We start from the raw sequence: 12429 nt of genomic DNA, 5'->3' as shown, positions 1-12429 counted from the left end.
CTGGCAATCATGAGAGCATTTCTGTCCTCTTTTATTTTGGGACGGGGGGGGGGTAGGTTTTTGCTATAGGGCATGTGTGCTCACCAGAAAGACAGAGAGACAGAAAGTGAGAAATCACCCCCCGGGAGGATGGCCACGCTGCAATCCCTTCTCCATTCTCCTCTCGGGATCTTGGGCACGCACGCACGCATGCACGCATGCACACACGCCCAGTGTGAGTTTAAGCCACCAGGTCTGAGACTCAAACTGCAGTCAACTACATGAGAGTCCAGCGACATAGCCATTACACCAACTGCTGGTCCCATGCTTTGAATACTTTCAAGGGAAGTTTCGACTTCCTGTATTATAGTCTTCATCTCTAACAGGTCCATTTGAATCTTTATTAAAGTATGTAATTCCTCTTTAGATCTTGCGAGAATTTTCTCACCTCCTGAAACTCATCAGCTCCTTTCCCCTTCCTCTTCAGCAGTTCATTGTCTCTTTTCAATCTCTGTGAGCTTTGTCACCATGAAAATTCTGAATTCTTTATCAGATATTTCCATAAATTTCATCATACTGTCTGAGGATGAAGAGGAGTTATTTTTCCTTTGAGGAGAGGTATTGTTTTTCCATATTTCTTGTTACCCTGTGGTGATTTCTAGTCATCTGATGGATGGTGCATTTCTTCTAATTCTTGAAGTTCAGTCTGAGTGTTCAGAGGCGTGCAGGAGGAGGTGATCTACAATCTCTCTTCTGTTCGTTCTTACTCTATGTGCATCAGAATCAGTGGTAATAGAGGAATATTCTGACCCTAGCTGTATTCAGATGTTTAGATCCTGTTCACTTGGACCTGTCTAGACACTTAGTGAGTAGAGGTAGAAATAAGTGAGGAAGAAGTCTCAGCAGAAAATCTTCATTTTAAGTCTCTGAAAGCACTAATTCACAGCTGAAGTTCAGGATCCATGTGGAGGCAGTCCTGGGTTTGTGCCTTTCTAGAAATAAATGAGGAAGAAGTCTCAGCAGAAAATCTTTTTTCAGGATCAAGAATCTTTAGCAAGAACAGCATGCACTGTTGATCACAATGAAGGCCCGGTGAACTCTTTGTTGGGGGTTCATTCTTTATGGTCTTAAACAGCATCAGCTTTTTTTTTTTTTTTTGAGAGTTTTTCGCTATAGGCCGTGGGCCCTCCCGAGGGAGACATAGAGACAGAAAGCGAGAAATTACCCCCCAGGGGGGATGGTCACACCGCAATCCCTTCTCCTCCATTCTCCTCTCAGGATCTTGGGCACGCACGCACACGTGCCCGGCATGAGTTTTAATCCACCGGGTCCGGGACACGAACCGCGGTTGACTACATGGGAGTCCAGCGACATAGCCATTATGCTAACTGCTGGTTCCCCAACATCAGCTTTTTCATAGTCTTCAAAGCCATTTGTTTCCAGACAATGGGTTCACCACTACTAACAAACTTTCAGTTTCAGTTTTTATTTTTCGTGAAACCTGAGGAACTTGGAGTTGCTATTGAATTTTTTAACTCTGAAAGGGTATAAAGAATGAACATTTCACAGTTAGGCCATGGTGTCTATTAATACTAGAGCTGAGGGGCCGGCAGGTGGTGTGGCAGTTGAGGTGCTGGACTCCCACATGGCCGACCATGGTTTGAGTCTTGGACCTGGCGGCTTGCTCTCTCTCTTTCTTCCTGTCTCTCCTTCTTTAATCAAATTAAAAATAATAAATAAATTTAAATAAATATTAAAAAAAATACTAGAGCTGAGCTGTCTAAGTATGAGTGACATTTGGCATCAAGGGTGTTTGTTGAGTACTTCATGGCACAATGAAATAAGAGCCTATGTTCCCCTATGCTAGGTACCACCATATTTAGAAGGCAGGGTTCACTTTGCCATTCATAGCCCATCAGATAAGACATTATTTTCAATATAATGCTAATACTACTTAGTAATTGTAAATTTCACATTTACTTTGGGTAAAATTCCATTATAGTAGCTCATCTGTTTTCATAATTTTTTTTTTAGGTCTTTCAGGCTTCTTTGAAATTGTTGAAGATGATAATTACACAATATATTCCTAAACATAAACTGAGTAAACTTGAAACAACTCACTGTGTGGAAAGAACTGTTCCTGTTTTGCTCACTAGAACTGGAGATTCTTCTGCACGCCTCCGTACTATAGCTTCAAACTTTATTCAGGTCTGAACTTTACCATAAATTGTGAAACCATAAAGAGTAAACATATTCCTGCATAAACTGACTTTCTTTGTTTAAAAACAAGTATTTATATATTTATGTGTATGTTTATTGCCAGAAGGTGTATATGCTTGCCCAAGAGAAAGAAAGGGAGATAGCACCCTCCCGATGGAGCATAGTTATGGCACAATCTCTTCTGGTCCACCTCTCTACTCTGTCAGAATTCTGGGCACACAGGCACACCCACCTGGCATGCTTTTCAAGCTGCCAGGGACAGGAGTCAAACCTTGGTCAGCCATGTAGGATCTAGCTTTCCATGCACAGCACTTAACTGCTTTGCTATGGGACCAGCCCTCTTAATACTTCATAAGATTCTGTCTCTACTCAAGCACATTATAAGTTATCCTTAGGGGCACTACCATAGTTTCCTCATGCTCTAAAAGGTGAATTTTATCCTTATACATAAACTTAGGTTAAAATGTACAATTTTGGGGCCAGAAGATGGCATAATGGGTATGTCACTGGACTCCCATGTAGTCAACCACAGTTCGAGTCCCAAACCCAATAGCTTGAAACTCACGACAGGCATGTGTGCATGAGTGCCCAAAATTCTGAGAGGAGAAAAGATTGCAGCATGGCCATCCCTCCTTGCAGGGGTGATTTTTCACTTTCTGTCTCTGTCTCTCTGGCAAGCGCACACACCTATAGCAAAAATCTTTCTCTAAAAAAAAAAAGTACAATTTGTTTTTTTCTAGTATTACCGAATATATGCTATTAATTTTTAAAATAGATTAAAATATATGGAAAACTATATCAAAGTAGAAAATTTGGGGGTAAAGAAATAATATATAACTTTGTCAGTCTAAATGTTTTTTATTCTTTCATGAGGCATGCTTCCTTTAGGCTAGGTAGTGTGGGAAACAGCAAGGTAGAAGTAAATGTATAAGAGATTCCTGGCACACAATTAAAACAAGTAGTGTGAAATATATTTTGCTGTATTTAAATTAGCTAATAAATCTATCTAGTCTAAGAGTTTTTAAGTTAAGTCTCCTTATTTGGACTTCAAAAAGTTTTATGAAGTACTTCAAGTTTCATACAAAATTGTGTGAGAATTTATATCTATCTTAGGAAGAAATCCAAATCTTTCATAGTATTTCAAAGGGATCATTTCTCCTAAATCACATAGATCTGTTGAGTTGGAAAAATTGCGGTGCATTTTCTATGTAGAAAAACATAGAAAAATACATCATGACATATCTAATAATACAATAGTTTCATATAGTAGTTTCATTTAAGAGAAAATGAATAAGAAAAAAATAAATAATACTAAAGTATTATATAGTACAATATAACATAGTCCGTTATACTAAAGTACAATATAGTCCATTAATATATTAATAGTTTAGAATGAGGTGGTGCCATCTTTCGCAAAAAATGTAGAAAATGAGAACATATTGTTTCACTTAATTTTTTTTAAAGATTTTTTTTTTTGCCGTATATGTGTGCTCACTGGAGAGAGAGAGGCAAACAGAGGAAAAATGAAAAATGACCCCCAGAGAGGGGGTCATACCACAACCCCTTCATTTTCCTGTCAGGATTTTGGGCACGGTACGCACACACACTTGGCATGATTTTCAAGCCACCAAGTCCAATACTCAAACCACAGTCAACCATGTGGGAGTTCAACCCCTTAACCACCACACCAAATGTTCACCCCTTAATTATTTTTAAGCCATATTTCTGAGTATATTGGTAGTACTAGAATTTCCTCTTTATTTGAGATCATCTTACAGCAATTTATTGCAGGTTTAAAATTCTTGTTGTGCACTAATTCAGCATGCCAGTTAGCTGACTGAATATACACCTTGAATATAGACATATTTGCAGCATCTATTTGTCATTTAAGAAGTTTACTGTTCATAATTCCCTGAAGAATTTTTTATTTTTTAATTTTTAATTTATTTGTTTACATTAGTTCACTGTACAGCATTACAATATACAAAATTAGATTTTCTAGCCAGAATACACTGGATATTTGCTCAATCAAGGATATTACCATATTTATTGACAACAAATAATTTTCCATTTCTTGTTTCTTATATATTTTGCTTCTTCCCCCTCCTTCATTCCCTACCTTTCACCCTCTGCCATTTCAAACCCTTCTCTCACACTGTCTCATATCTACAGTTGCTTTCCATGCCTTTTTTTTCCTTCACATTTTATTGATTCACAAAAGGTCTTAATGAATCTAAGTACTTTCAGTAGCAAGTGCAGCTGATATATAATACCTATGAACATATGTCTGAGTTTAGGCATAAACCTCAGTGGATAGAATAAACATAAAGTAGTACCTAGTTGGGACTATATAGCTTACTGCAGTCATTAAATAGGTATTTTTTATGCATTTTTTTTAATTTTAAGAAAAAGTTTTAGTTTTAATAGATCAAAATCAAGTAATGTTAAGAGAAATTTGCATGAGACTTAAAGCTAGGAAAAAGGTTAGGATTCAGTTCGAACAATAGGTAGATGACCCTATCAAGAGTACAAGAGAAGACAAAGATCCTTAAATTGGAAAACAAAGCATAGAAGAAAATCAGTAATGTTTTAGTCAAAAGTCTTAAAATTCTATATCACCAGTTCAGTCTCATGTAATTAATCTCTCTTCTGTTAAATTTGCAGTGTTACTGTGGTCTAATTTTTCAGTTTAAATTCTGGAAGTTAGCATTCCATGTTATTATTGATCTTTCCAGACTTCTCTCTACCATTAAGTTGGCCATTCTCTTGGTTTTTGGTACTCTTATTTCTTTGTGTCTGACCTTAGTTTTCCTAGTATAACACTCCCTTCAGAATTTCTTGGAGAGCTGGTCTGGTGTTGGTAAATTCTTTCAGGTTTTGTTTATCTGAGAATGTTTTTGTCTTTTCTTCCCTTATGAAGGATAATCTTGCTTGGTATAGTATTCTTGGTCGAAATTGTTTTTCTTTTTTTCTTTCTTTTTTTTTTTTTTTTTTGAGGTTTTTGCTATAGGGCACGTGCGCTCGCCAGACAGAGAGAGATAGAGAGACAGAAAGCGAGAAATCACCCCCCGGGGGGATGGCCACGCTGCAATCCCTTCTCCTTTATTCTCCTCTCGGGATCTTGGGCAAGCACACACACGCGCCCGGCGTGAGTTTAAGTCCCGGGTCCGGGACTTGAACCGCAGTCGACTACATGGGAGTCCAGCGATAAAGCCATTACGCTAACTGCTGGTCCCCGAAATTGTTTTTCAGTTAACACTTTGAATTTCTTTTTCCCATTCTTTCCTTGCTCGCATTGTTTCCTATGAGAAGTCTGATGTAAGCCTGATAGGATATCCTTTGAAAGTACCTTGATGTTTCTCTCTTGCCAATTTTAGTGTCTTTTCTCTGTCTCTGGTATTGGTGAATCTGGCTATGATGTGCCTTAGAGAAGATCTTCTTGGGTTGATTGTATGTGGGGCTCTTTGTATTTCTTGGGTCTGGATATTTGAATGCCTCTCTAGATCTAAAAGTTTTCTTTCAGGATTTCATGGAACAGATTATCAATGCCCTTATTAATTTCTTCACCTTCTGGGATACTGATTATCCGGATGGTCTAGCGTTTAATGGGATCTAGTATTACTCGTATATTATTCTCTTTTTCAAGGGATTTTTTTTTTTTTTTGAGAGGTCTTTGCTATAGTGCACATGTGCTTGCCAGAAAGACAGAGAGAGACAGAAAGTAAGAAATCACCCCCAGGGGAGATGACCACACCGCAATCCCTTCTCCTCCATTCTCCTCTTGGGATCTTGGGTACGCACACACACGCGCCCAGTGTGAGTTTAAGCCACCGGGTCTGGGACTCGAACCGCTGTTGGCTACATGGCTTCCAGTGACATAGCCATTATGCTAACTGCTGGTCCCCTATGAATATTCTAAATTCTGTATCTGACATTTCCACAAACTCCATTGTACTGCCTGTGAAGGATGAAGAGTTATTCCTTTCACATAGGGGAGGTATTTTCTTGGCTTTTCATACTTCTTGTGCCTCTGTGGTGGTTTCTGGTCATCTGATGGATTATATGTTTTTTCCTAATTTTTGGAGTTAAATCTGAGGTCAGAAGCATGCAGGAGAAGGGTTTGGCAATCTCTCTGTGGTTTCATTTTTCTCCCTTTGTGTAGCAGATTCCATGAGAATTGAGGATTATTCTGACCCTACTAGATCTTGGGGTCAGGAAGTTGAAGTCTGGGCAGAAAATCTTCAATTTTCCTAAACCCTGAAAAGGGCCACTCAGAGTTCAAATGTAGATGACTTGTGATTGGGCTGTCCTACTAGATCTTGGAGTCAGGAGGGTAAAGTCTGGGCAGAAAATCTTCAGTTGTCTGAGGAATGTTCTTATTCTCCTTTTGTCATTCATTTATTTATACAGAGTCACTTACAGACCAAATATTAATTTAATTATAAAAACATGTGCTTAGAGACATTAAGATATATAATCATACTTTTCCATTTTAACACACTAGTAATGATATTAACTGGAGAGCTTTGATTGTTACCATTCTTTTTTTTTCCTCATTTATGTCTTAAATTTGCTGCAGGACTCATGCGCTTGCCAGAGAGAGAGAAAAACAGAGAGGGAATGTCAAGAAGCACTGCCCAGGGGGATGCTCACACCACAGTCCCTTCTCCTCTAATCTCCTCTTTGGATTTTGGGTACACACAAATGTCCAGCATGTTTTCAAGCCACCAGGTCCAGGACTTGAACCACTCAGTTGGTCATGTGGGATCCAGCCACCTTAAACACCAGGGCTACTCTTGGTTGACATTTAATAAATGCTAAAATAATGATGACTCTAGCAGCAAAACTAACTTAGAATTTTAGAAATTAGAAAACATTTTTCATGAGGTTGAGTAACTGAGCACAGAAATCTTCAAGTTTTGACATTTTCTGTAAACTTTTTATTAATCTTCAAATGACCATACTTTTCTTTCTTTTATTTATTTATTTATTTATTTATTTTATTTATTTATTTTTTTTGCTTTAGGGCGTGTGCACTCGCCAGACAGACAGAGAGAGACAGAGAGACAGAAAGCGAGAAATCACCCCCCAGGGGGATGGCCACTCCACACATTCTCCTCTTGGGATCTTGGGCACGCATGCACATGCACCCGGTGTGAGTTTTAAGCCACCGGGTCCGGAATGCAAACCGCAGTCGACTACGTGGGAATCCAGCGACATAGCCATTATGCTAACTGCCAGTCCCCCATTCTTTTATTTCTTATGCTTCAAATTTTCATTTCTGTTACTATGCTTTAAATTGAAATATGAGTTTATTGGTCATTTACTGCCATTTGTTGCTATCAGTTTTTTATTTCTCTATTTTTTTCCATCAATGTAAGTTTGAAAATCATGCTAAATTTTACTTAATTGCCTATAGCATTTTTCAGTAACAGCAAATTATATTGACTTTTATAGGAGATGGCCTTGTTCAAGGAAGTTAAGTCTCTCCAAATTATTCCATCTTACTTGGTACAGCCATTAAAAGCAAACTCTTCAGTTCATCTGGCAATGAGTCAGATGGACCTCTTGGCCCGGCTGCTGAAAGACCTGGGCACTGGGAACTCAGGCTTCACCATTGACAATGTGATGAAGGTAAGTGGGACCATGTCTAATCAATGTCTGTTGAATGAATGAATAAGTGAGTGAATGATTTCAGAAAAATTTTCAATTTCACCTAACCAGTGAGGGTACCTGCAATCTTCTGCTATTTGTAATTTCAGTAGTTGGTGTATGATGTATACAGATCTTTGTACATGGTAGAAAACAAGTCATAAAAAGCATTTCTTTGTATATAAGAGATAACAACTGTGGTGTAATAGGGAATATAATTGTATATAAGCATATGTATTTTGTCCTTTGGACAACTTAATGAAACCACGGAAGCTATAAGAGAAATTTTCTGCCAGTCAAAAATTCCATACTTAACTGGTTCTAAAATGTTGAAAATATAGCTCCAACTGTGTAGCAAGCACCTTGGCCATTTCTCTAAATGACAACTCCATTATTCTCTTTGCTCATGCTGTAAACTCTGCAGTCATCTTCGATTCTCTGTCCCAAACCTCAGTCAACAAATTGCTTTGAGCTCTTCCTATAAACACATCCAGAACCTGACCAGATCTCACACCTCTATTGCTACCATCCAGGTGTAGTCATCATCTCTTACCTGGATTATTGACACAGGGTCCTCAGTGGACTTTCCACTTCTATCCCTGCCTGCTGCATACTGTTTTCAGCACAGCCATAAGACCTCTGCCATGAGCACAGGTTAAATCATATTCCTTCTCTGCTCAGGCCTACCAATGTGTCCCATCTTACTCAGAGAAACAAGTTCTTTTCGTTTCTGATTGCAAGCTGCCAATTCTATCCTGAGTACATCTCTTTCTGTTGTTGAACTTCTCAAAGGCAGCCAGTTGTAGTCCAAACATACCAGGGTTCTAATTATTTCCATGCATTTCTCCTAGTACTACCAGCCTTATAGGCCCATAGTGTACCTTCTAAGTCATAGCTGACAAAAGTAGTAGAAACTGTTTTGCCCAGCATAACATGGTATCACCATCTTTCCTGCCTCCAAGGTCAGTTTCTTTGTTCTCTACCACAGAACTGTGTAGCCTGCCCTACATAGTTATATTCTTCTAGTAGCATCCCACTTCAAGATGCCAATTTAAGCATCAGTTATAGGAAGCTATAATACAGTAACAAACACTAAAATGTCAGTAGCTTAGCCTAATAAAACCTTATGGACCTTTCTTGTTATGATCTAATACAGTTTGCAAAGATTGAGGGTACTCTGCTCACATAGTCATTTGGATACTCAGTTTCCTTTAGCTATAATGCTACTAACTTTCCCATGTGACCCCCAAGGTAACTGAGTAAAGCAAAAGTGACCAGAGTATTGTTCACAGAAGGTTTTTATGGATTAAGCCACTCCCAACCACATGCACATTGACCAATGTGACCCCATTCCAACTACCAAGGAACTAAGAAGTATGATGTAGCTATGCACCAAGGAAGAAAGGGAAATTGGTTTGTTAAGAACATAGTCATGTTTTGATCCATCTAATTCTGGTGGGAATGAACCACACAGCTGGAAAAAAAAAAAGGAAAAATTAATAAAGATAGAAGATAGGGAGTAGCAGGAGCTGAGTCCTTGATTGGGCCCGCACATTGGCCAATGTACAACAGAAGCACTGGCCCACACTGTAACAGGGATGAGCCATGCTCTACACAGGAGGAGGTTGGCTTCAAGCCCAGAATGAATATTGGAGAATTGAGAGGGAGGAGAGTATAAAATCCTGACCTTGAAGTCAGAGTGGATTGGCAGAGCTATGCTGTAGTCAGTGGGCTGTGCAGTGCCCAGGGTCCCCTTGAGATGTATGGCCCTAAGTCCATAGTGAAACCTGCTGACATGATTCTGATACCTGCAATCACATTCAGTTTTGCCTGGTGATACAGAGAAGAGAGAAGGGGTCCGGAATTTTGATGTCATGCATGAATGCCAGAAGAGACTAATGATAAATGGTACAAGACTAGCTGGACATAGAGGGTGCAAGAAGTTGAGAGAGATGATGGATGACAGGTGGTGGGACAGACTGACAGTCCAATGGGATTGAAGAATTGTCAGGGAAGGAGTATAAGAAAAACTAAGCTACAAAGTGGAAGGTGGTGAGAAGAGTATGAGATCTTTAAGATCAATAATTTTGGAGGTGGTACAGTGACTGTAAATGATAAGGTCTTGGCTAGAACCTGAGAATATATAGTTCAGGCTAATCCATTGAAGTCTCAGACCAAGGAAGACTAGGAACCAAGAAACATAATGCCCAAAAGATCATTGGGGGGATGTCCATTTTCTAAGCATAACAATGTTCATGTCAGTCTGGGACTAGATACAAATGTTGTATGTTTGTAATCATAACACCGTAGAACACTTAAAATGAATGAAATAGATCAAGTACATGCTTGGATATGTAAAACATTATGTTAAGTAAGAAAAAAAGCTTTAGAGTGATAAGCACAGTATAATGCTTATATGTTTAAAAAAAAAAACTGTGTCCATGTATACACATAGACACCAATGACTATGTACACTTTGTAGTAAAAGAAACGTATGGATGACAGCTTGCACCGCAATTTCAGGAGAGTGATGCCTCCAAGGAGGATGGGAGACTTACAAAAGGAAATTTTATAATAGCCACAGTGTTTTATTTTTAAAAACAAACAAACAGATCCAAACAAGCATGGTGAAATTTTAACAGTTAAATACTAAATACTAGATGGTGGAGCCTAAGGTTTGCTATATTTCCCCTTTAGTTATGGGTGGAATATTTTATAGTACTTAGTATGATGTTTATGGAAGGATATAACCTAAAAAATGCTTGAGAGGTTGAGTAGAAAAAAGCAAATGCAAATGGAATATACAACATGAGTTTAACTATGTATGTAAGATCAACTAAGTGAAAAATTCTTAATGTGGAACTCTGTGTATGTTATATGTTTTTCTTATTTTTTAAAAAATTTTTGTAAAATGCCTATATTTCTTTTATGCTGGAAAAAATTAACTTCATTATCCTAAGAATCATTAACAACAAAAATCCTCCAAACTTTATTTTTAGTTTTCAGTGAGTGCCCTGGAGCATAGAGTATATGAGGTTCGAGAAACAGCAGTTAGAATTATTTTGGACATGTATAAACACCACCAGGCTTACATTCTAGAGTACCTTCCTCCAGATGATAACAACACACGCAAGAATGTTCTCTACAAAACAATTTTTGAGGGATTTGCTAAAATAGATGGCAGACCTTCAGACGCTGAAATTAGGGTAAGTTACTTCAATGACATATGATCTAGTCCTACAGTTAAGATGTTACTTAGTATATCAGTAAGTAACAGATTATGAGCCATGTCCATGGGAAGCATAAATATACTAAGAATATTGGTTCCCTGAATTCAGATCCTCTACTTTTTACCTATGACTCTCAGTTTCCCAACATATAAACAGGAATAATGATATCAATAAGGATATTTGCAGTGTTTTCTTTTGTTTTGAGAGATTTTTGCTATAGGGTGCATACACTCACGAGAGAGACAGAAAGCAAGAAATTAACCCCTGGGGGGGGGATGGCCACCCTGCAATCCCTTCTCCATTCTCCTCTCAGAATCTTAGGCATGAACACACATACACCCAGCATGAGTTTTAAGTTGCCGGGTTTGGGACTCGAACCACAGTTGACTACATGGGAGTCCAGCAATGTAACGTTTCCACCATCTGCTGGTCCCTGACATTTGCAGTTTACCTATTAAGTTAATCTGAATTTTTTACTTTTAACCCCAGTTATATTATTAGTCTTAGTGAATATTATAATGTATAAAAACATAATTTGTCTCCCAATTTCTAAGATGATTTGAAAAAACTATTCTAAAGGAAGAATCATTTTCTTACCAGGCACAGAAAAAAGCAGCTACCGAAGAAGCAGAAAAGCAAAAGAAAGAAGAAATTAAAGCTTTACAAGGGCAGTTGGCAGCACTAAAAGAAATTCAGGCTGAAGTCCAGGTTAGAAAAGTTAACATACGTTCCATCAATGTGCATTTTCTTTTTCTTTCTTTTATTTTTTTGGTCTGTATAATTTCTGAGTTTTTAAAAATAATTATCCATTTAATTTTATTTATCACCATCATTATAATTTTTTAATTTGCTACAGGACACAGGTACTCACCAAAGAGACAGAGAGAAAAAGTGAAAAGGCAAGCTGCCAAGTCTGAGACTCAGACTGTAGTCAATCATGTGGTAATCTAGCACCTTAACCACCATGCCACCTGCTGGCCCTAATTTCTGATTTTAAGCAAAGATTTCTTAAATAAGACCCCTAAAGCATAGGCACCACCACCAAAATTAGACAGATGGGATTATATTAAGCCAAAAATAACTTGTATACAGCAAAGGAAACAATAAATAAATAGACAACATATAGAATGGGAGAAAATATTTACAAGCTATATTTCAGATAAGGGATTGATAACCTGAATATGTAGGAAGCTCAAACAGCTCACCAAAAAAAGTAATAATAATCCATTTTTAAAATGGGCAATTGATCTGAACAGAAAACTCTCAAAGGAAGACATGTTGATGGTTTAAAGGCATATGAAAAATGTTCTTCTTTGTGCTTTAAGTTGAAATTGGTTTTGTTATATAG

General features: G+C 38.0%; 1 protein-coding gene across 4 annotated transcripts in view; it reads left to right on the top strand.

The window, feature by feature from the left end:
• The window catches only part of CEP104 (centrosomal protein 104), a 57760-nt gene that overhangs the window by 28546 nt on the left and 16785 nt on the right, over positions 1-12429 (top strand). For 3 of the 4 annotated variants that reach the window (XM_006161192.3, XM_006161193.3, XM_027765422.1), the window contains 4 exons: positions 2014-2187; positions 7657-7833; positions 10851-11057; positions 11682-11789. In XM_006161192.3, the coding sequence (XP_006161254.1) occupies positions 2014-2187; positions 7657-7833; positions 10851-11057; positions 11682-11789 (666 nt within the window). The remainder of the gene's footprint in view (positions 1-2013; positions 2188-7656; positions 7834-10850; positions 11058-11681; positions 11790-12429) is intronic. The other variant, XM_014592694.2, reaches the window with a different exon arrangement.

Source organism: Tupaia chinensis, unplaced genomic scaffold (assembly GCF_000334495.1).
Source record: "Tupaia chinensis unplaced genomic scaffold, TupChi_1.0 Scaffold138365_1, whole genome shotgun sequence".
Taxonomy (NCBI): Eukaryota; Metazoa; Chordata; class Mammalia; order Scandentia; family Tupaiidae; genus Tupaia; species Tupaia belangeri.
The sequence above is the reverse complement of the archived record's forward strand: the minus strand, read 5'-3'. Positions and strand labels throughout refer to the sequence as shown.